Genomic DNA, 26725 nt, shown 5'->3' with positions numbered 1-26725 from the left:
CAACTTCTTAAGAGACCCCATCACGGCGAAATTAAAATACCACTAATTTTACAGTACTTATGTGATATCTTCAAATAGATAAAAGATGATTGAAATGTGGAACAAGAGCGCCCAAGACAATATTACTTTGCATGGGATACCGTTATCATGACTCACTTATCTGCTTTCGATATCTAGCCATTTAGAAAATCGGCATTTATTTTCGAGTTTCTAAATGGCAGCAAATGGAAAGCTACTAGGTGACTCGTGATAACGGTACCTGATGCAAAATAGTATTGTCTAGGGCGATCTTGTTCCACATTTTGATGATCTTTTATTTATTTGAAGATATCACATAAGTACTGTAAAATTAGCGGTATTTTAATTTCGCAGTGATAAGGCCCCTTAATCTCTTCAGTAAATTCTTGTGAGATTTTAATAACTTTTCTTTCAGACTCTAAAGAAAGCAATGTATTAATTGCATCATTACCAAATTGTTGACAAGACGCGAAGGGATATAACGAAAGTTGGTCACTGGAATTTTAAGGAACGGTCAAAAATTAAGAGATTAAAACAGGTAGCATTTACAATGTAGGTGGGTAAAGTCGGTCCTTTTTTCGCCTACAATAGTCATAAAAAGTAAGTGTTCATAAAAGGCAGCAGATATTGTGTGAGCATGAAATTCAAGCATCACACGTTACATCTCCGTACGATTCATATGAAAAATTTTGCAGTAAGAACTCCAGAAACAAAACATGGTTTGATGATATTCTGCCAGTTTAGACGCTTTTATTTTGAACTTGTAAAAATCATTTTAGTATGAGTCGCTTCATGAACCACACTACATAAATGCTTGTTGATAACATATTAACTAGTCTTTACGAGAACAAGAAGTATTATAGTTGAGGAAGAGCCCCGTACTATATAAAATTATTGTTGCAAGTTCGAAAAATTACTGTTTCAACTATCAGTCAATCAATCCTTGTACTTTGTCTTTAATTACGTATACAGCAGAATAACTTGTCTCACATAATGTATTTGAAAAGTCACAAAACAAATTTCAATGTTTTTCTGCTGAGATCAAATTATTCTTCACTCAGGAAGGAGGGGGGGGGGGACTGGACAGGTGATTAGTGTTCGATACCTGGATAGTATTATTAGTGATATGAAGTGTGAACGTGAAATACAAGCAAGAATAGGAAGAGCGAAAGAAGTCTTTAGGACAAAGAAAAGTATTTTGTGGGATATTAAATATAAAGAGTTGAGAAAAAGACACATACAATGCTTCGTGTGCAGTATTCTGTTGTATGGATCAGAAACACGAAGATTACGCAAAAATGATGAAAAATGACTGGAAGCTTTCCAAATGTGGGTGTGGAGAAGAATGGACAAAATTAAAGTGCTGCCAAAATGTCTTGAGCCGTGGCAAAAATGCGAACTAAAGCTCTCACTCACACGTTCAGCCAATAAGGATTCAACTGTTGCTAAGTGAGAGAACCTCAGCGAAAGAGTGGAATTCTTCAGACGATAGCAGCGCTTGGAACGGAAGACTAGGTGTCAAGTCAATGTGGCATATCTATAGTTGGGTCAAGCGGAAAACTAATGAGGTGTTAGAAATGGTGGGGGGGGGGGGGGGAAAGAACAGGTTTAGATATTACTGAGAAGAGGAAAAGAAACTGGTTGGGACATTAGCAAAGAAGAAACTGTATCATGAGGAACGTACTAGAGGGTATGGTGGCAGGAAAGAGAGGGAGAGGGTGAAAAAGATAATAGACGATATCGAAACAGAAAACGTACGTGAAGACGAAGAGGTTAGCGGAAAACCGTGGAGCATGGAAGCTTCCCCGTTGCAATAAGCGACTTGCCAATAATGGTAGAATACCTATGATGATCATATATCTGAAACTGATTTATGCACTTACTTTTGAATCAGAAGAAAATCTTATGAACGACAACGGCACCATGTCATTAGACCGAAGCTAACCATCCGTTAATGTGGACCGGTAAAACAATTTCGCGGACCACCGTTTGGAAATCACTGGTTTAAAGAATGGAAAACCCGCAGTACACTACGTGCCACTTTTTATTTACTCAACCCAGAATCGATTGCAATGGACGCTCATGTAATCCGGATCCCACGTTAAACCCGAGGTTAACATAGCGTGCTAAAACGGGCGCTAAACTCCACGTTAACGATCATAAGCTACTCTACCATTAACGTATAAATACCGTGTGACTGATAGCTATTTCTTTTTCTTACTCATCCCACTATGAATGAAACAATGGAAAGATCATTGTGTTTACATAGAAAATACTTCATGGATTTTTAACTAATCAAAGAAGTTTTATTTTGTCATTCAATGACTACACAATTAAAATACGTGGAGCAACCTTGAGCATGCCATTCCGGAAGTGCACACGTACCGTATCGCTATGTAGGTTGTCCACACTTAGTTTAGGGTGTACTAGTATAAGACTCCATCTTCAGCACGAAGTTATATATGAAACATGAACCAATAGTTAGACGTAGTTATACAATTGGGGTCGACTGGTTCGACCCCCGCCCAAGTAAGTTCATGGTGGACAATATCGTGTCCGTGGGGTTTCTCGGGATACTCTAGTTTCCTCCCATATTCTCATTCTACCGATTCTCTTCCATCATTCACTTGCCTTAATCATTAGTGTCCCTTAGCCTAACAGGCATAATCAAAGGACGTTAAACAAAGATTTCATTTCATTTTGTTTCAATTGGGATCGATCCTCGTCCTCGAAAATACAGAAAAGGTGGAGTAGAGTTGTGATTGAGGTTTTCTCAAGTAATTGTAAACGCCACAGATGAACACACAGTAACGGCGGTTGAGAGGGGACAAACGACCTCAAGTGGCTATAACCCCCGTCCCGACGTGTATTGCAAGTAGTATAAAGCTATTATTTTAGATGAGTTGATTTTAGCTAGCGTCCCGTTCAGCAGCGAGGCTATATGATACATGGATTTACTGAGTAACGTGGAATCCGAACCACATGAGCTCCCGCCGGGAACCGAACCCGGATCTAAGGCGCGTACCGTAACCGCTTAGCCACGAGGGAACTCTGCTATTATTTTAGGTGTACAAAACAGCTGTCTCCCTAAATATCAATAACTCCCCTTCTCCACCCCCCCCCTAAGATATGGAAGATTTCGTTGCCACTGGAAATCAGCAATATTATAAGAATAAACAGATCAAGTGAGCTTATAGCTCTTCTAGTCTGTTGCCTATTGATTTTTCAGAGATTTACCGCCATTACTACAGGGCGTAACAGCAAATTTTAATTTTCAAATTAGCGATTTTTAAAACTGAATATCGCAAACACAAAACAGACTTAATATTTGAATGCCAAAGCTTTCTTCTTGTTAAATCAGTTTTCAACTTTAATCCATTCATACGGTTCGGCCAATGAACCGTGTGAGCAATGTCAAGAATTCAAGGTCGGAAACCAACAGGCTTCGTGTGCAAATTTACAGAAAAACTAGAAATCTCAAACTTGCCCAATATAAATCTTTCGAAATCTTCCACAAGTACGTATAGGTCTACGTATCAGTAGAATAAAAATGCATTCATATGCATTACTAATTTAATTTCAAATAACATCAGGGATAAAGATTTTTTTTATGAATAATAAACAATATCCCATATTTCAGTTTATTTATAAAATAAGTCTCATCAAACAAAGCTCCTTAACTTCTTGACTTTATAGCCCAAAAAGGCCGGCCGGATTAGCACACTCAGTGCCATTATTATTATTATTATTATTACTTTGGATATCTACTAATTCAACCAGCCTAGAATCAACAGCAAAACTTTCCCCACCAGGAATCAAACCCAGTACTATATAAATGAAAAAACCGGCATTCTATGCATCTAAAGGGGGAGACAATAACTCAATTGTACTAGGTAGAGCGCTCATCTGTGGTATGAGGCGGTCCCTGGTTCGGTCCTCGGCCACACGAGTTTGTCCTGGACAATATAGTGTTCGTGGGTTTTCTCGCAGTTCTCCCGTTTCCTCCTACATGCTTATTCTATCAGTTGTTCCATTAATCATCTGTTCATTTCATTTAGCCTAAAGGGCACAACTATGGGATGTTAAACCAGGAATTTCATTTCAGACACCTATGCACTAAGTATTAGCTCATTGTAAGTTAAAAACCTATACTTTTTCTTAAGTAATGGAAGAAGGTTTTCGAACATCATTCTGGACATGATGCACCCTGTTTGTCTATGCAGCTGGTCTCGGTTCGATGCCAGTGGTGGCACGCACAATTCGGATCCCACGTGTCATTTAGCTACAATTCTGAAAAAGAACATTCAACTCTTAAATACTCAATTACACGGAGAACTTATCCACCATTATTCAACATATCCAAGAATGGAAATCAAATACAGTAAACTCTTTATTATTTGTGAACGGATTATCTGGTTTTTCCGTTTACTCCTGCATAATACTTTTTTATACTTCATTGAAGATGTTAGAAAGAATAAAATGGCAGGAATGTTTGAGTATGAGTGAAATGATCTCGCGCGCATCATAAAAGAAATAATCGAAACTCAGTTATACAGGGGATGTCCACAAAAGGGGGCACAGTTGGGAACGTGAAATTTTGTGGGATATTTGGTGCTATTCCGTTTTATGGATGCAGAGTTTTGTAAAATTTTCGAAAGAAATATGAATTCTGATTTCGAAAGAGGAACATGAGAAATCGAAATACATACATGTGGATCCTACGTATAACATGCGAGAACATATTATACAAAGTTGTGCTCGTAAGAATATAAGGACGTGTTAAACATGGAAGCCATAATAAACAATGTTCGAAAGGTATCCGACTTGTTCTGTTTAGCGGGCAGAAGTAATGTACTGGCAATGTCCGAAAACAGTGTAACGAAATGCCAAAACTGAGTGGTGGTGTTTAAATATCAGAGAAAATTGAAGCAGAAGTTTGAACTACCGGCCGTTGGAAAGGATAAGACATAAGGATTTCAAGACATGCCCCACATGTATAACAAAGAAGAAATATGAAAGGGTGCTCTTAAATACGTAATACTCCATAAGCAAGCCATGATGAAGTGAAGTGTTATATAAAGGTAGTGTCACAGAGATCATCCTAATCATATAAGTGTAGCAAAACTGTGACACATGCAAGGCACGTGTTTGTATGCCATATAGTGTTTTTTTTTTTTTTTTTTTTTGTTACTATTTTCGTTTATGCATATATCCATCATCGCTGACGCACCTGCTCTTTTCGGATGGATCCCCTCGAAACCGCTCGGCCCTAATTCCACGCTCCTGCCCTGACTCGGTTGTATAGCATTTGTGCTTTCCAGTAGCCACCTAGTCCAAGTTGGTTTGTGTTTTTAAGTTAATTCGTGTTTTATGCACTACAGTTTTATGCCACATGTGCCATGCACACGCATTACTTAGGCCTCCTAAAATTGAGTCTACACCCATTAATGGAACGCCTCCCTTAAAAATATGTAAGGCAGTAGGAATGTATTTCATGAATATAAGAATGCTCTCATGAAATGGGATAGCATGTAATACTTCATTGAACAGGACATAATTGAATTTCAATTATATCATAATGATCCCTTTGAGAACGGCAAAAAGTTCCTAAACCGTTGAAAATCCAGCCTTGGTTTTGTCAAAACCAGCTCCGGCCTCTTCTACTACTTTTTTTTTTTCTTTCTTTCTTGATGGGGGAAAGATGCCCGTTAGCACAAGGGAGATTAAGGCAACTAAATGATGGGAGAACCGGCGGAATGAGAACTCGGAAGTACCTCGAGAAAACCCACAGACACGATGTTGTCCACCATGAACTTACTTAGACGGTGATCGAACCAAAGACTCCCACGCGCCAGAGACAAATGTTCTACTACTGACCCACTACACCCCCACGGGGGAGGAGGAGAATCGTAAATTTGGATAAGTTGCGCCCAAGAACTTGAGAGGGAAGGAATCGCTTCGGCTGTAATATAAATACAGCTTAATAAATAAACCAACTATAATCAATGGCGTATTTAGAGGGAGGCTTTCGGGGTTAAGCCCCCCCGAAATCTTACTTACTATAGTAAAGTATATGAAATATCTTGCAGAATTATCACATTTTCAGGTAAAGCTCCCCTGAAAGTTAGCAAAGCCCTCCCCGAAACAAAATCGTAAATACGCCACTGACTAGGCCCTATAATACTCTTAGAATTACATTAAGACAATATAATAGTACGTACATGTTTATGATGATATCAAACCATTATACTGGTAAATCAAATAACAATTCCAATTATTTGTTTCTTGTTTGTTCGTACCATTTTGTCCAATAACTCGCGCTACATATGAATTAGAATATTTCTCGCATCGTTTTCCACTTTTTCTTAACATTCTCATCAACGCAACCACTATTTTTTTTTAAATAATCATCTAACTCCTCTACTTCCATAATTACCGATACAATTAGAAATTATGAGGGAGACTCGACTTCGATACCGGACGGGAGCTCATGTGGTTCGAATTCTACGTTGCACTGTAAGGTTCACGTCCCGTATAGCCTCGCTGCTGAAAGGGATGCTGAACTAAAAGTCAAATCAAATGAAAAATTAGAAATCATGAGGTCCCTTGTGGTCATATGGTAAGTGCACGCACCTTCGACACAAGAGACCCGGGTTCAATTCCCAGTGGAAGCCCATGTGGTTCGGATCCCACACTAAGCTGTAGGTCCACGTCTTATATAGCCTCGGTGTTAAACGACATGCTAAACTCCAAATCAAAGAAAAAAATATAAAGTAGGCCCAATAAATAAGTAAAACTAAAATAAGTATGAAAACTTACCCGAGCACATGTGTGGTACCCGTCTCTCTGCCATTCTTGTTGTTGAGATATCTAAGACTGATGATCTCCGTGTCCAAACGCCGGTGCATCGACGGAGCTGAAAGAAAGATTATTTAAATTCCACAATGACGATGATATCTTGAACCAGCTCTTCAATACAAAATCACTTCACACAAGTCTTGGAGGTTGCAATAATCTAACTGAACCAGAAAGCGAGAGGTGTCGAGGAATGAAGAAAAAGCGATTAATTTTTGAACTGGTTGAGTGAAGTCGGGTAACAGGGGACAGAAGATAGGCCCCGCCGCTCCACTGCAGTGGAATTCGTTTGCATCCAACGATAACTGACTAATAATATTTGATTTCATTAACGCCACCATTGGATTATTGAGTGAAGATGCGTCGTGCTTGTGCCTTCAGCCAAATCAAGGGCGAAATTTTATTTTATCTGTACTACGAAAGCACGGATAAAAAAGTATGCCGCGGTATTAGCCACACGCGTAATCCAGAGACTCAAATCAATGCTCTCCTGCCAAGCCCGTTTTCGGCCTACACTCACTCGACTCAACGTCGGCAGCAGACGACAGCGTGATGCAACTGAAGTGGATGCGCGCGCATGCACCATACTCCTGCATGGTCTGCATACAAGATTGCCAACCAAGACACTTCGTCACTAACGTTTAAACTTTAAAAAAAGAAAACCTAAGAAAGAAAAGAATTTCACAATACGTACGAAATGACTAACATTCAGCTAACTTGTAAATTGGTTTGAGTTCATTTTCATTAAATTAGCAGCAATAGAGCATAACTTCAAGGACAATATGCTTGTTTGCCCTTATGTTAGCAATAACTTTCATTTTGCATATATTTCAGTCAGCATTAAATGGTCAGAAAGGGACAAATACACTTAGCAGTTTGTTAATTGTTAAAATTCCATTCTCCAATTCGAAGAAATTCTCAATTATGTTTGTAACAAAAATAAATTCTACAATATTATTAGCACTTAACAAACAAACAAAAAATGTCAGACGAGACACTAATCCAAAGATTTCATTGAGTTATCTCTCTCTCCATACATATATATATATATATATACATATATATATATATATATATATATATATATATATATATATATATATATATATATATATATATATATATATATATATATATATATATATAGGGTGTTAACAAACTATATCGACAAACGGTAAGAAGTGATTCTCACATCAAAATAAGGAGAAGAGTTCATATGTCACTATGGGAAACAGTGCATAGTTTCACAGTTAGGACGGCCCTTAATGTGGAAAAACTAAATTACAACACGTGTTACTTCGAACTTCGAACACGAGAAACCTTGGAGTGGCAGTCCTTTTCAGCGTAAAGAAAGTTACACATATGATATACCATCTAAAAAAAATTCAGCGATTTTTGCACTTGGAGATTCCTAAGGGACATACAGTAATTACCTTCATGTTCCCAATAGTATTTTCGGATATGCCCTGTTTTAACACTAGAAGCAGTAATTTGACTGTTTCGAGAAATATAATTTCATACCACTTCTGTAATGTTTTCGCTAAGGCCCTGAACTTCGTTCACTTTTAACATTTTTGTACCCACTTGTTGATAGTGTTAATAGAAAGTTTATGCACCTTTTTACAGGGGCGCTAGTATTAGTTATACCTAGAAGGATGAAGCAGTCATTTTGACTGCCTTATAAAGAATATGGAAAATTAGTGTTTCTGTTTCTGATTTACAAATGGCACCTTAAAATACTTCTTGTTTCGGAACAAAAGAAAAGTTGAAAAACTTATTGATTGTAATTTGAGGCACAAAAAAAAAAAAAAAAAAAAAAAAACATTCTTTTATTGTGATATCTAATTCCAACAATAACTTTATAGAAATTTTTTCATTGCCTTACAAAATATCTCGCAGTGATTTATCGTCGAAAAACAAATTAGTTCAGATGCATGTGGCCAATATCCGCATGTTAGTGTGTAATTGGTTGAGGTAAACTTAGTACAAGTGACATTTTACGATGAGCCCTCAAGAAATATTTCGAGTTTCACATGATCTCTCAGAAGATGAGTCTAAAGTAAATAATGACAGTTTGCAGAATTCGAGTGAAGGGGATGGATACTGAAGTAATTCTGTATCCGAAGAGAACATTTGATATTCAAGTGATGAAGAAGTGATGAATAAGACAACGCCAGTAGTGGTGACAGTTTTATTACTCCAGTCGGAATAATGTGGACAAAATCTGATTTGGACAAGATGACATTAGCCGTATATCTAAGCAGAATATTGTTCACGAAGCTCCAGGACTGATAAATTTTGCCAAGCGGCGAGCGTCTGAGGAAGAATGTAATAGTGCTTTTCGTTTACTATTTGATGAATCAAAGGAGGCATATACTAAAGTGCAACATTGCTGAAGCAAATATGCAACTGAAGTCAACAACATGGATTTTAGCTCTTTCAGAACTACAATTCTATTCGGGCCTTACTATTTACCGAAGTGGTACTGGTGCTTCAGCAATGTCCATTACGGTCTTGTGGACAAGAACAACTGGGCCGCGAGTTTATAGGAAAACAATGAGTAGAGCTAGATTCTGTGAAATAAAATGATACTTGAGATTTGATGAAAAGGCGACAAGATCTGCAAGACTTCAAAAGGACAAATTCGCACTCGTATCCGAACTCTAGGGTGCGTTTACTGAAAACTACATAAAATGTTACAAACCACATGACCACATGTTGACAAGCAACTCTATCCTATGAAAGTCAAATGTTGAATTCAGCTATATATGCCAAATAAATCCGATAAATTTGACATCAAATTCTGATTACTTGCCGACATAAAATCAAGTATGTCGACATAAAATCAAAGTATATCCTCAATGGTTTTCCATATCGGCAAGGATTTGGAACGTCCTGTTCGGATAGAGTAAGGTAAATTTGTATTGCCTAGTTTGATAAATCCTTTTACTAAAATAAGGAATACATGTGGCACGTGATAACTTCTTCATAAGGAAATTAGCTGAATCTCTTAGGGCTAAAGGTACTAGTTTGGTTGAGACAATAAAGTGAAACCGAAGAGATCTGCCTAAATGTTCTGCATCCCAAATAAACAAAGACCTCTATCACTAGGATGTTTACTGCAATCAGAGTGGTAGTACATTAACTGTCTAAAAATGTAAGCGGAACAAAAGTGTTTGTGTGTTGAGTTCCATGCACAAGTCAGTGTCAATTTCCGTGATACCAAAGAAAAGACCCGAAACTATGACATATTACAATCAGGCAAAGTTTTGTGTAAACAACGTGGATCAAATGGTGAAGAAACAAACTGTAGACGTGCGTGCAGACGGTGGCTAATGTACGTTTTCTTCAACGTGGTTGATTTGGCATATTTGAATTCCTGGATAATATACAAAGAAGCTACCGGAAAGAAAATCGGTAGGGACAATATCTCCAACGTTTGGCCAAATAATTGATGGTCAATGTTACTAATGACAGTTACAGTGCATCTGAAGACGAGGAAGATCCTTCCACACGCACGCGACAATGTCAAGTACGATTGTGTAAAATAACAAAACAGCTGAGATATACTTCAAAAGTCGAAAGTATGTCTGTGGAATATGTACTGTAGAGATCTGAAAGGGAGTTATCTGCGTCAAGTGTAAGGTAATGATCTCCTCCTAAGAAGATAGTTTAGAAAGATGTCACAGAAGATGTTATTTTACAATAAACATTGCAAGATTTGACAATAATCTTTGATTTTTTAAATTATTTTTAAAACACTTATATCAAACATATTTTATTCATAAATATTTTTAATAATACGTATTGATGCACTTAATGTTTATAAATAAAAATACTAAAATAAATAATATACTTCGTAGACTTACTTGTAGATGTGACTCATTGAAAATGTCAACAAAAACAGTAATCCTGTGTCAACATTATTGTCTATTTTAGTTAGAAATGGAAAGCAGTCAATTTGACTGCTTCGTGCTTCTAGGGAGTTCAAAATTTCCGTGCTTCTAGTGTTAAAGATGGGTTCAAAGTAGGCAAACCGTAAATCTTGACAGCAGTAAACACGGAATACATCGGTAGGAAGTCGGAAGTGTTAGCAACCACCATCTCCGCGGTGGAATGATGTTTTAATATATTGTTTTAAGTTATAATTCAAGTTTTCTACACGTATAGAGGAATCGTAGAACTGGTGTCCTCTAACACTTCCGACTTCCCGCCGACGCAATCCATATTCACTGCTATAAAGACTTACTTTTTACCTACTTTGGATCCATCTTTAAGTCAGATCATACCTGAGAATTACGTTAAGAACATGTCTCTTGCGTACTTAAAGCACATTGCTGAAATATGCATTTTTGAATGGTGTATGTTTGATTTCTTTCACGACGATATGGGCCGTCCCTCCGTGGCTTGTCGTGTACGAAATAACGCGTGTTGCAATTTATCTTTTCCACGTTTTGGAAATTTAAACTTTGATACTGCATGATAAGCACGTCATTTATTAGGATGAAACTGATAAGGAAGGATGCCTTAATCAGGTTTTTCATTATGGCATTAGCAAGATGACAGTACTCGGTTAATAAGATATAAGATGGTTAATAGGATATAATAGCGTTAATAAAATATATAGTTAAAATATAAGATAGTAAATAAGATATAATATTGTTAATGAAATATAAGATGGTCAATAAGATATAAGATGCTTAATAAAATATAAGATGGTTAATAAGATATCATATCGTTAATAATATACGATGATTAATAAGATATAAAATTATTAATAAAATGTAAGATGGTTAATAAGATATCCTATCGTTAATAAAATATAAGATGGTTAATAGATATAGTATCGTTAATAAAATATAAGATGGTTAATAAGATACAAGATGGTTAATAAAATATATCGTTAATAAAATATAAGATGGTTAATAAGATATAATATCATTAATAAAATGTAAGATGGTTAATAGATATAATATCGTTAATAAAATATGAGATGGTTAATAAGATATAAGATGGTTAATAAAATATCATATCGTTAATAAAATATACGATGATTAATAAGATATAAGATGATGAGTAAGATTAATAAGATATAAAATGGTTAAGATATAATATCATTAATAAAATGTAAGATGGTTAATAAGATATAATATCATTAATAAAATGGAACACGGTTAATAGATGTAATATCGTTAATAAAATATAAGATGGTTAATAAGATACACAATGGTTAATAAGATATATCGTTAATAAAATATAAAATGGTTAGTAAGATATAATATCATTAATAAAATGTAAGATGGTTAATAAGATATCCTATCGTTAATAAAATATAAGATGATTAATAAGATATAAGGTGGTTAATAAAATATCATATCGTTAATAAAATATAAAATGATTAGTGAGATATAAGATAGTTAGTAAGATATAAGATAATTAATAAGAAATAAGATGGTTAATACGATACACGATTGTTAATAAAATATTAGATGGTTCATAAGATACAAGATAGTTAATAAGATATAAGAGAGTTAATAAAACATAAGATGGTTAATAACATATAATTAATAATATATAGCCAGAAATTGTGAGTAACTCTTAAATTTTAATTTTTGCTTAATTATAATATTGTCCAAAGAAAGACAGAGGCCGCGGTGGCTCAGTTGGTGCGTAGTGTCCCTGGTTTGATCCCAGCTCGCATCTCGTGGGCTTTTGTGGTGGACAAACACCGTGTGCGTGGGTTTTCTCGATTTTCTCAGTTTTTTCATTCCACCATTTCATTTATCATCATCTCTGATTTCCTTAACCTCAGTGCATAATCGTGTGACAGTAAACTAAGAAAAAAGTGCATGTCTTTGTTATGTCTTTCCAACTGTTTATCCAACCGCTCTGATGTATATACACTTAGAGCGACGCTATATTTCAATATATTGATCAATCGATTAATATTTTCAAATATCGAAAAAATACTGAAAATTGATTTTCGATATATCAATCTAGTTTCGATATTTTGTCGGTATCGAGTTTCAATATCTAAATCCAGACATGCACAACTCTAGGAATGCGCACGAGACGAGTCAAGACAGGATTTTCCTGACAAAATTCGAGTCGAGACACGGCTCTTCTAATAGAGAAATATACATTTTTTGAGTCGAGACATCACTTTTACAACACATTTTCGAGTCGAAACAGCCACAAATCTTGTCTCGTGCGCATCCCTTCACAGCCCTACCAACCAGTGATGGCACAGATCACTTGTGTGCTGGGATCAAGGCATTTGTCCGTGTCTCTCTTCTAACTCGGTGACTCAAACTGAGATATTGTAAACATGATGTTGGGTGACTGTGATGACGAAATGGTATTGTCAGCATCATGTCCATGTGATGTGAGTATGGTGTCGAAATGAAGTTATAAGTATGGTATCGAGTGAACATGATTTCGTGAGCATCAAGTTAAGTGGCATTAGGTTAAAATGTGTACATCTGGTCAGTGATAAACACTCTATCTCGGCGTAGGTAATCTGGTTGTCTGCCCACTTGCTCCTTCGATACTTGTCCGCGTGTCCGTGTTAACATGGCATTGTTAGCACTTGTTTGTCATAGCAGAGTTTAAAGCTTAAATACAGGCATACTATGCACTAAATTTGGGTCATACTAGTCAACTGGCTACACGATAGCAACCGCATAGCGTTCTCAGAATTTCATCAAGGAAAGATCAAACTCCAAAGTTCTTATAATTTCAACATGAGCATAGGAAGTACGTATTTATTCTACGTAGTACATTGTTAAAGAGTGGTTAAAACTCGGAAACATCCCTTTAAATACGCCACTGCACGATAGCGCACGTTCCCGTAAATCGTACCCGAAAGCAGTTACTAACCAACCCATAGTGTATTGAAAGTACTCACTAAGGTAATAAAATAAGGTAGATGTAAGGAGGCCAGTTTAATATTCTCGTTATATACATAAAAATATGGAAAACATATTAATAGATTGAAAATTAGAGAAAGGGATAAAAGAAATGAATAATCAGTAATTCATTATTACAAATATTTACTTACAGACGTCAATTAATATTCTCTAGATATAGAGAGCTGTTAACAACTTACAGCATCAGTAAGCCATATTCTTTACTTATGAATATATTATTCTCACCAGAGTCACCCATAAGAGAGGCACGACCAACATATCGGAGGGCCTGGAGCTTTGAGGGAGCCGTTATTTTTTATTTATTTATTTATTTATTTATTTTTTTTTTAAGTTTTCTTCATTCAACAGTGATAGTTTCAAGTTACGCTGAGAAAATTTAGAGGTCCGGTTCGCTTAAAACCGGTTTGGTTTTCTGCCAAAAAATCAGTTTCGGATTTTCAAAATTGATTCGGTTTTCTACCAAAAACCGGTTCGGTTTTAATAAAAAAAATCCGGAAAACTGAATCGTCCTTAGAAAAACCGAAACTCGTTTCGGTGAAAACCGAAAAATTATTTTTTTTTCTAGGAACCAGTTTTGCCCATCTCTACCTTAAAATACACACACACTCCAAATTTCACTAATTCCCTATTTCACAAATTCTGGCGGAATCCCTGCTCCTTCATGATACAATTCTGCTCTCAAACTTCCCTGCCTCGTGGTGTTAGATTTTGCTATGCGCAGTTGCAGTGTCCACGAGACCATGTCTGATTCTGGATTAGGATGAACAATAACGGCAATAGGGGCTTCGGATCTCAGATACTCCGTAATTCTTTTGTCGTATGCAAATCGCTCTCTCTTGTTCCTGTTCCCCATCATAGTTCCTGTTCCTCCATCCCCTTGTTCCCCCATAGAGTGCGAGATCTGCGAGATCTTTACAGAACCAAGAATTACGATTACCATGTTCAGTTTTGTCTGATACTTTTTTCACAGAAAGGCTCAAAATCTCATGTAAAAACAACGAATTTTCATAACCTTATATGCATACATAATAGTCTTACGGTATCCACTATTGATTCTCGTTTCTCCCAGCAAGTGATGCAGTAAATTTGAGTATTCAACTGCTAACTCACTATATGGTTTCTTAGTAATAATAATGTAATAATTATAATTCTTAGAGTAATTAATTGTGATTCCCCTTATTTTTTGACCCAAAATGTTCGTTTTTCGTATATATATGAAAGAAGTCCAAACTAACTGACAGAACAACGCCTGGGCCAAATTGTTGAAGTTAGAAACTTGAAATTTGGACAGGACCTAGCTACATTGGACTTGTGACGTTAGGTAGCAATAAGGACTTTCTTTTTTAATTCAACGTTGAAAGGGGGGATGAATTGATTGAGAGTTGCCATTATTACAAAAAGATATCTGATGCTTGGTATTTGTACTTTTCGTTTAGAACAATAAAACTCGTGCTTCTGCGTTTTCTTGATATATATTGCTATAAGGGAAGAAATGTGTGTTGAAAAATAGACGAGAAATAGGTGAAATGGAGGTTGGCATTATTACAATAAGATGTCCATATCTTGGAATACCTTAAAGATAGAAACATGGCATTTGATATTTGGACTTTCATTTAGAATAATTAAAGAAATGTTTCAGAGTTTTTTTTTTTTTTTTTTTTTTTCAAATTCTTGACCTAGAATGGAAGAAATGGGGCTGAGAGTGACTCACTAAAATTCCCTTATTTCAGGATTGCTTACGTTTCATGATGATGATCATCATTGGTATTCTATTATTGACAGGGGGCGCGGTGGCTCAGTGGTAGAGCGTTCACCTCCGGTGCTTGGGGTCCCTGGCTCGATCCCAGCTCGCGCCGTTTGGACTTTGTAGTGGACAAACACCGTGCTCGTGGGTTTTCTCGGGGTTCTCCCACTTTCTTCATTCCACCATTTCACTCATTTCTCATTATCACCGTCTCCTTTAGCCTAACCGGCATAACCGTGGGACGTAAAACTCAAAGATTACATTTTCTATTATTGACAGGTCACTTGCCGCCACTGACAAGCTTCCATCCTCCACGGTCTTCCATTAACCTCTTCGTCTTCACGTACGATTTTCCTGTTTTGATATTGTCCATCAATTGTAGTCTTCTTCGTCTCCTCCCTCTCTTTCCTGACACCACACCGTCTAACACGTCCCTCATGATACAGTTCCTTTTTAGCCAATGTCCAAACCAGTTTCTCTTCCTCTTCTCGATAACATCTAAAACTTATTTTCTCACCCACCATTTCTAACATCCTCTCAGTCATTTTTCTCCCGACCCAACTAATTCTCTCCATTCTTCTCCATACTCACATTACGAAAGCTTCCAGTCCTTTTTCATCATTTTCGCGTGACGTCCATGTTTCTTCCCAATACAGTACAATACTCCACACGATGCATTGAGTGAGTCTTTTTTGTCATCCTTATGTTTAAAGAGAAATGAAATTTGATATTTATAGACTTCTCATTTGAAATAATTAATCCGTTCTTTCAACGCTTTATCGATACTTAACCTAAAAGAGAAGAAAAAAGGTGTGGGATGATTCACTAATGTAAGATGCCCATACGAAGGGTTAGAATTTAGTTCAGATTTTTTATACGAAAGAGCAGAAGAAGAAACGCAAAATATTGTCCACATAAGCACGTGGGCACGTTTGCTGGTAGGCTATATTTGCAGATTTTTTTCCTCCCGTCGTGATTTTTGCGGTAAAGCCGTAGCGAACAGTTGGCAATTCTGATGCACGTCTCATTTCAAATGATCGCGTCATATTCGAAAGGTTGTTAAAGTACAAGCTCAATAAGTTACGATAGAAAAAAAAAAAAAAAAAAACATATATAGCTAATATATCTCCTTGTTTTGTGCAGAAAATCACTCTCATAAATACGTTTTTTTTTTTTTTAAACATTAAATAGAATCAGTTTTTGGTTTTCACACGCTTTTGTGTTAATTTTTCTTCTTTTCTTTTGTAATATTCATACGCGATTTCAGGAAATGCTTTGCATACCTGAGGATCACCTTCGTTCCGTCTGGCCTTGCGCTGTATTCTATGCTCTTGGCAATAGTCTTGTGTTACAATACAAAAAAAAAATCTTCTTTCCACTTTCTATAAGGTTGCGAAAAATAAAAAAGTATTCTGTTAATATTTAATAAATTTGACGCAGAAGCATCTCCAGACACTTTCGAAGAGCGGTTAAAAACCAGTTATTATTATTATTATTATTATTATTATTATTATTATTATTATTATTATTATTATTATTATTATTATTATTATTATTATTATTATTATTATTATTAATAATAATAATAATAATAATAAGAAGAAGAAGAAGAAGAAGAAGAATTCAATATGAGCAAACAAACTGGGAATATTCGAAAGTAACCCATTTGATATTTACAAAGTGCTTTTAAATTAATTCTTTTTTAAAGTTTTTAAAGCATTTCTGAGAATGTAGACAATGTCCGACCATTATGATGTCATAAACTATGTACTCGGATTTTTAGTTTATCAGAAAATACCGTAGAACTATTATTTAATAACATTTTGTACACATAGGAACAGTGGCGGATCCAGGGGGGACGATCGGGGCGATCGCCTCCCCCAGAAGAGGAAACTTTTTTAATACCCATCCCAGAGTTGGGAGCTCTTAAAAGTAGCTCTAAGTATTTATAGCAGTATTACAACCCACCGCCCCCCCCCAGAAGTCCGTCCTGGACCCCTTCATAGGAGTCAACTTTTAATGTTTTCAATGGACGCTCTCGCTTCGGTACTTATAAATCAAAACATCTGATATTCTATTCTTAAAAAAAAAAAAAAAAAAAAGGCCCAGTAGAAGTGGTTCCAAATTGGGGGGTCCCCTGAGAGCTGTGAAAGAGCACCAAGGAAGCACAAGATACTGAGATGAAATGAACTCTTAAGTTACTTTTAAACTACAAAGGTATCAGATATTATTATTATTATTATTATTATTATTATTATTATTATTATTATTATTATTATTATTATTATTATTATTATTATTATTATTATTATTATTATTATTATTTGATTGTGCAATTTTCAACGAAAAATTAAGTCCCCCAAAATCTCAAGTGCATCTACTTGTGGATCCCATGGTAAAGGTCCCTGTGTACCTTATTATTACCGTAGTTGCCAGATAATTGTCTAGATAAGGATTATATACACAGTAAATTAGCTGTAGAAGTATTCCAGATTAGATCTTTTTATTAATAATAATTATCGTCAATATATCATGTATCTAGTAAAAACTTAAAATTACGCAAATGATTAGCAACAGAGGCGCCCGAAGAAAATTTCTAGGGGAGGGCATCTCCATGGTTGCTATATTACATTTGATATTTCTGGTATTTAACATACGTGGTTTGCTATATTACATATACATTTTAGGAACATAATATTTTTCCTAAAATCGAATTTCCATACAAACTTTATGCCTATCTTTCTCATAACTTTGTCAATGTGATTTTAGTCTCATGTGTTAGAAGCTAATCGGAGGCAATAGATAAGTGATCCCCAACGTGGGACACGCACTCCATTAAGTTGTAATTCGAAACTTAAGTACATTAAACAGCTCACAAAATTAAAGAAAAATAAAGAATTAAAAATTTAATTCACTGTTAAAAATGGCAGAAAAAGTTTTGAAAACTAAATTTCCTTTTTTCATTTTACAGAGACACACATATATATTTATATAAATAAAGAAGGGATGGTGAAGAACATTTCAGTTTATGATTTTACAACCATTTTACTGCTTTAATTTTTTCACCACTAAAATAATATATGCATTGAAGGGGTCAGTAGAAGAAAGGCCTATCCCACATTTTTGTGATTTGTAGAGGAATGCAGTTAAAGTAGTTTTAATGTAGAAAAAATCCAAGTAACGTAGTTACTTTAGTTTGTAGGAGTAGATACAGAATACTATTGTACCCCACAATGCATTTAGTTCAATGAGTAACACTAGATGACACTAGCTTGCACTTCGGCCACAAAACCCATTTTTCATGGAGCAGTGGGAGTAACCCTTCTTTCTCCAACCCCTTTCACTGTAGTAATGATTATATAATTTCTTGTGTGTATAAATGATTGTGAACAAGAAAAACTCAACTCAGTTGTAAAATCATAAATTCAAAGCGTCGCGATCGTCACTGTCCTTCCATAGATACCTTATTACTAGTGTAGTAATATTATATTGTTTTGAAAATACATCACCAGACGTTCAAAACATAGAACTTTAATTTTAATTATTTTTAGTATTTTTAATATTATAATTATTTCTGTCTTTGTATTTTACTACATTTTAATTTTTATAATGTACTAAGTTTTCTCATTTTTATTTCTTTCAGTCAGAAACTCTTTAAATGAAATGGTCCAACTCCTCAAAGTTCGCTTAGCTCCCAATGATCTGAGCAGTGGCGGATCTAGAAGGTAAAAACTGGGGGAGTATCCAGAACCCAGGCTATATGATAGGTATATCATGAGTTAACTAGAAACTTTCATAATATAGCTTAAATTATTTTTGTCGTTCGAAAAACTGGGGGATCCTAGGCCCCCCGAGCCCGGGCTATGTCCGCCACTGGATCTGGGTGCCTTTTCTAGGATCTTTACTTGGATATCAGAACAATCATCCCACAATTACACAGAAATCGGCGACGCTGAGTGCAAGCAAGAAAAATTGAGTTGATTTTAGTTTAGCGTCCCGTTCAGCAGCGAGGTTATATGAGACGTGGACCTACTGATTAACGTGGAATCCGAACTACATGAGCTCCCTCCGGGAATCGAACCCGGGTCTCCCACGCCAAAGGCGCGTACGCTAACCGCTTAGCCACGAGGGAGCTCGCAAGGAAGAAAAAGTTCGTAGTGGAAGACATTATACGTCACAGTAGGGGACTCTGGTTTTAGAGAAGCCTAGGTGAGCCATTGCAAAAAAAAAAAAAAAAAAAAAAAAAAAAAAAAAAAAAAAAAAAAGACCGTTGCTATAAACTAAAACTAAGCCATTAGAAAAAAAATATTCCAGTAAAATATGCTAAGGGGATGCTCCCGAAGGAAACTAGCGTCAAAATAGGGATAAGAAAAAGAACAGTTGTGCTTTCAACAGTTTTCCGAAGATCTAATAACTAACTCTATGTCCTATAGAACCTGGAGGTTCAATGCCGCATTTACAAAAGCTCTCCACCTCCACTGACTTCTATCTTAGCCAACTGGATCCAGTTTCTACTTTGTTTTCCTATTTCTACGAGATCCATCTTAATATTATCCTCCCATCTGCACCTACTATCCATTTCATAAAGATAGGCCCCTGACTTGGCGGTGCTGCCGTGACGTCCAGTCAAAACTTATATTACATTGTCGTACCTCGTTGGAATTGTTGGAATGTTGTCTTTTCAATACTTAAGACATACAAATTTTCTTTGTACTGTGTAGTGAGAAAAAAATAGAAATTAATGAAAAAGTGCGTATTTTTTTCGTACTTTTTTGGTAAATCAATGTTTATAGGACTATATCTCGGAAAGGAGATAACATGAAATAATTTCCTGTGCACCATATGTAGATGCATATGTTACCTGTAAGTTCTGAAAATTTCATCACTCAACACGTAGTAATTTTCTTGTTATTCAGTAAAAAGTGAGACATCATTATCTCTGAATTGCTGCGGTGTATTAACAATCTTAAAAAACTTTTAGAAAGATCTTAAAGTAGCTTTTTCAACCAAACTGTTTTGACTTGTTTTAAAAGATAAATAATCACAAATATGACATTATGATTTTCTCAGCTTTGCGCCCTTCGCTATCGCAGTTTATACGGAGTGCTACGTTGCCACATTTTCCTGGCGCGTATACACTCTCAGACGGACGGGTATTTAAACTTGTCACGCACACTGTCCGGCACTTTTTAGAGATATTTTTAAAATTTTATCTCCACAGATTTTAAACCAATTTCTTAGAAATTAACAGGATATACAGAAAATGTGCCAAATGTTCAAAATTAGAAAAGCGAACTCTTAATTTGTTTGGATTTGCATGTGATGGTCTTCGAAAATTTGTTGCTTTTTATCAGTTTTTCACTTACTGCACGCAGTACAAAATACACTTGCACAGAAACAAATACAAGCATAAACTTTATTATATGATACAACCTTAGTTGATATGTAATATTGAGTTTACACTTCACAGAAAATCTGTTCCACCACTTGACAGACATACTAATAGCTCTTGCGTAGTTGATTTGTAAAACCGCGTAAAGCTGGCTTCCGTACAAGGCTTATGTGAATAATTAGTGTAAAAATTTCCTTGTTTTTAATTAAAGTAACACGCTTTCATTTAGAAAACAAAGATTTTTGTTTTAGTATTTTTTTCTTTTTTTCAATCTGCTGTTTTGCGTATTGATTCATAACTTTTACTACTATTCCTGGGAGAAGCTCATGTAGTTTGGATTCCACGTTAATCAGTAGGTCGACGTCTCATATAGCCTCACTGCTGAACAAGACGTTCAACTCAAAATCAATTCAACTTTTTTTTTTTTTTTTTTTACTATAAAACTTCATCGGTAAAAACAGCTGAAACACTTTATATGCGGAATACTCTGTAGATAGCCCAGCATTTTGATCAATTTCCGGGATACCACTAAACAGGGGTATGCATTTACTTGAATTTTATCGCTCCAAGCTACATCAGAATCTGTCTTTGAATAGGAACGACACTTTTTTTCTCTCTTTCCCGGCGCAGCCTCAGGTTCACTTGAAACAGAGTTACTATCTTGTTCACTCCCGAATACGCCACTGAGCACAGAATAATCAATGTCATTACTATTCATTACTAACTCATAACCGTCTGAGTCGGAGTCATTCATCAGTTCTGCAATTTCATTATCCCTAATAATTTTGTCTCTTCTTTTTGTAATACCACCGCTCGTAAAGGAATATCCATATATATATATAATCAAAAGCCACGACATATACTAAGGAAAATATAAATGCCTATTCGTCCGTCTCATTGCAATGAACCCATATGGTGTGAGTGCATGTCTAAGTTTTTGACGCCTACGAACCGAAGGGAAGTGTTGAAGACGTAATCAGTGCAACGTGATTAGACCCAAATACAGCCCTCGTCACCTACTCATTGCTTTGTTGTTGTTGTTGTTTTTTTTTTTTTTTTTTCGTTGAAAGAAAACAAAGGACCCATTCTGTGTTATTGTACATTCGGCAGGGGAATTGATCGCAGAACTTAGGTGAACACGTGATTGCCAAGGATACATTTCTTTTTAACCTTTAACATGTTCGTAAGCTGGAAAGTGTGTATACTGATACAGGATCTTGAGGTAGAAATGGAGCCATTGTTAATAAGTATACAGGAAGATAACAGGAGCAGCGATGAGTCAACAAACCCATTACGAAAGTGAATGAAGTAAATAGATGAGTTTTCGGATGTTTTACTTCAACGTTTTATTTCGATTAAATTGGGATGTGTAATGCATTATTATTATTTTTATGATGTTGTGAAAGGTTATAATAAATACTTTTTCCTATTACATTCTTATGAAGTAAGCTTCGCGCTACAAACTTCCTGAACGCGACAACACTGCACGACAGCGTTGCCGCACTTCCACTTACTGTATGCTGTTTCTTCATATAAGCGCGGGGAATTTAAAGATTGGGCTGCAACATGGCTCACCGCTTAACGCAGAGAACATGTTGAAGTAAAAAAAAAAAAATTAAAAAAAATAAATACTCTACCAACTAAACCTTTTTATGTTAATAGTTTCAAATATTTGGAACACTAGACTTCCAAATTTTCGAACAGTGTTTTGTACGTTTCTCTAACTACCATGGTAAAGGAGATCAGAGCGTCGTACATTTGTTTTAATTACACAAAAAGTATCAAGTGATGAAAATTGAACTTTTCACAACTTACAGTTAATGGATGCATCTACATATTGTGCACAGGAAATTATTTCACGTGATCTCTTTTCTGAGATATAGTCCTCTAAACATTGATCTACCAAAAAAGTACGAAAAAATACGCACTTTTTCATTAATTTTTATTTTTTTCTCACTACATAGTACAGAGAAAATTTTTATGTCTTAAGTATTGAAAAGACAACATTTCAGCAATTCCAACGAGGTACGACAATGCAATATAAGTTTTGACTGAACGTCACGGCAGCACCACGAAGTCAGGGGCCTATCTTTATGAAATGGATAGTAGGTCTTCCTAATGAACGTTTTCCGGTTGTATTTCCACTCAAAACTTTGAAACCGTTCCTACTTTCTTCCCTTCTTGCTACATGGCCTGTCCACCTTAGCCTCCTAGACTAACAATGGTTGGTTAACGGTATAAATTATGCAGTTCCTCGTTGTGAAATTTCCGTCATTTCCCATTCCCGTTCCTCTTGAGTCCGCATATTCAATTATTCATCTCACTCAGGATTTTATTCTCAAATACTTTCAGTCTGCGTTATTCCCTTACAGCCATATTTCGTAACCATACAGCACAACAGACACGATTATCGTTTTCTATATTTTAACGAAGATCCAATACATAGTTATATATAAATATCCTGTACTTCGTTTTTCTATATTTCTTGCAGAAAAGAGATGAAGTTGAAAACTTTGCCTCCATTTAATTTGAAGTACATATCTTGATCTTATTCATGCTATCCTTCGGTAGGGGATTTGGTTTAAGGATTCTCTTTGCTATGCCACTAGTTGTTGCAGTACATTATTATTTGTTCCAGTCAACGTGCATGGGGAAAATCAATGACACCATCTGCAGGACCTTGGAAACTCCCATGTTTTGTACAGCTACATATACTGAAGGTCATGACATTAAAAAAAAAAAAAAAAAAAAAAAAAAAAAAAAAAAAAAACCTCGAATAAAAGCATATTCAAACTCTTTGTCAGTGTCTGCGCCTGCGAAGAAGTAGATACATACAACCTTGCCATTGAACTCGTTATGGAGTCGATTGTCTGACTTCGCACATGTCACTCTCACTCACTGCCACTGGAGTCTGATTAAAATGAATGGGCAGGTGCGTCTGAAGACCAGGACAAGCAGAATAGAGCCTGTTATTTCAGTTGAGTGACCACATCCGGCTGAAGCAACTACCGGTTGTTATGAGAAAGGTTATAAGGTACGTACGCGTACAACAAAGACAGCCTATGAATCGTTTCTTGAGAATTTTTCAAACGATAATAGGAAATGGAGTTACCTGGTTAGAGAAATGTAGTATAAGGTCTTAAAACAGCAATTTCATCTAAACAATACTTTTTAATGGACGTTTACAATTTACTTTATACAGAGATGAAGAATTTAAGGAGGTGGGGGCAGTGAGTCCCCGCTAGTATGAGTGATCTCTTGTTCGATCCTAGGCTATGTAAGTTTATGGTGGATAACATTATAATTGTGGGTCCTTTGGTGTTCTTTCATCTCTTCCCACATTTTCATTCCACCATTTCTTTCATAATCATTCACTTTCAATTATTATCTGTCTTCTTCAGTATACAAAGGGCATGAACATGGAACATTAAACTAGATGAAGAAAATGAAATGAAATCTTTCAGGTTTACGTCCCGCGGTTATGCCGGCTAGGCGAGAAATGAGTGCAATGGTGGAATTAATAAAGTGAGGGAAACGGAAGAACACCGAGAAAACCCACGCACATGGTATTTGTCCACCACAAAGTCCACTTTGCGCGGACTGAGATTGAACCAGGAACCCCACGCACCAGAGGTGAAGAACCTACCAGCTACCACTGAGCCACCGCAACTGGATGAAGAGTTTAGTGCGCTTTAAGAGGAGGTGTGCACGAATCCATTGTTATCTTAGGAGTGAGGAGGAGGGAAAGTGTAAAAATAAAGTTTTGTGGGCCGGAAAATCTTTTCAAATGACACCGTACGAATCAGAAACGTGTGCATTAACACGAAACACGATTCAAAATAAGGGAATATGGAGGAGAATGGATATAATTAAAAATGAAACATTTTAGTTTAACATTCCATTGTTCTACCGCTTTGGCTATGGGAGACGATGACTAAGGCAAGTGAATGATCATGGAAGAATTGGTGGTATGCGAAAGTGGGAGGAAACGAGAGTACCCCGAGAAAACCCACGGACACGATATTCTCCACAAACTTACTTGGTCGGGGATCGAACGAGAATCTCCATGCCCCACAGTCCCCCATGGATAAAATTAGGAGAAAGTTGGATGATTGTGATTAGCATATTGACTCTCATCACGGTCAATGTTCCTTCGAGGCACCCTCCTGGGTCGTAGCTTTGTTCCCTAGAAATAACTAATTACCATGCCACGGAATTAAGATAAATTGAACTGTGATTACATGTTAGTCTCGTGCTGGTATAGCTCTTTAGCATACAGTGTCCCAGTTCAGTTCCTCACAGTTTGATTTTGATCTCCCTCTCGCAAGGACAAAATTTTTTGGAAGAAAGTTTGATCACGTTTTTTTTCTTTTCTTTCTTTTTTCTTTCTTTCTTTCTTTCTTTTTTTTGCTTTCTAGACCAGAATTCAATATATCTTAATTCAAATAGTAATAACGCCAGATTGCCTTATGCTATTGGATAAGCACATAAAATATGCTCTACCACTAGAATGAAACTTAACGCACATGTGGTAATTAGATTGCAGTAATGACCCGTGAATTACATATACATAACTGGGATCCACACAGATCATATGTAGCATTTTGAAGAAGGGTGAAATGGTGACATGTCAAAGTAATCGTAACCGACCGATATTAATGTTAAATCCATAGTTCTCCAAGTCCCCAAGTTGATTGCTGAAAGTTCCGATGCCTTTTAAGTTCAAGATCAGCACCAGTTGGAATAAGACCACTCAGCGCCAGCGCCTCTAAGAGCATGGGACGTAGGGAACGTGTAACAATATTAAAAATGACATATTAATATCGAATTCATAATTTTTGGTGTTTCTTAGTTGGATAGTCACTCTCCAGATACTGCTACAATCCGAGTACAGCTCCCATAGGCATGGGGTTGAGAAAGGGTAAAAATAAAATATCTAAAATGACCGTCATTAGTATTGAATTCATAGTTTTCGGGTCGCTAAGCTGTTACGTAACAATCCCAATGGCATTTAGGCCCAAGTTTAGGCAAGAACGAGTATGTCAGCTGGATTGGGAAGCCACAAAGGCAACACCGAGAGACGTATGTCCATGAACATATTTCAGCGTAACTCTGAAAAGCTGGAGCAATTTCAAGCAACCTGGTAGACGTATGACCAATGTATGGCTTTGATAGGCTTCATTTATTAAAATATTAATATTTACTGTATGTTCTTCTATGCTCAAAACATAAAACATCTATGTGCTTCTATGCTCCCCTTTGCTTTCGAAGTGGACAAGAATAGGGATTTCTTAGAACATATTAACTAATAAAAGTGGTCCCCAATTGAAAAAAGTTTGAGAAACTATATAATAAATGAAAGACAACGGAAACTTGGAAAACGAAATTTTTATCGAATTGTGAACAACGTTCAAAGTTTTCTAGTACTTGACGAGGAAATCAACTTTTCTTTTTCTTTATGATAGACTATTCCTAAGAGGCCACGCTTCGATGTGCTGATTATTTGCTACAGAACAAGTTCAAACCTTGAAAAACTTTCCACCGTATAGCGTTTTAAAATATTTTGAACTCAATACCCTTCTAGACCTGAACATTCTTTTGTCTTGGCAGTTGACTATTACACTATTGTGACAGGCATGATTAGTAAGAAAGTTCATTAGTGTCTCGTCCATTTTTTGATGTTTTTCAAATATCTCTAAATATTTATACAAAAGAAGTTGTCCTCAGTGCGTGAATGACTTCACGTACCAATCCAGACCAAACTGCTTCAACTAGAAACATGAAATT

General features: G+C 36.1%; 1 protein-coding gene across 1 annotated transcript in view; it reads right to left on the bottom strand.

Annotated features, from left to right (window-relative positions):
- The window catches only part of LOC145662977 (sialin-like), a 125085-nt gene extending 117668 nt beyond the window's left edge, over positions 1–7417 (bottom strand). Inside the window, exon 1 of the mRNA XM_081729069.1 lies at positions 6838–7417. Within this exon, the coding sequence (XP_081585195.1) occupies positions 6838–6871 (34 nt within the window). The 5' untranslated portion in view covers positions 6872–7417. The remainder of the gene's footprint in view (positions 1–6837) is intronic.
- Between the last annotated feature and the right edge of the window lie 19308 nt (positions 7418–26725).

Source organism: Thermobia domestica, chromosome 10 (genome assembly GCF_964235325.1).
Source record: "Thermobia domestica chromosome 10, izTheDome1.hap1.1, whole genome shotgun sequence".
Lineage (NCBI taxonomy): Eukaryota > Metazoa > Arthropoda > Insecta > Zygentoma > Lepismatidae > Thermobia > Thermobia domestica.
This window is presented reverse-complemented; position numbering and strand designations above follow the sequence as displayed.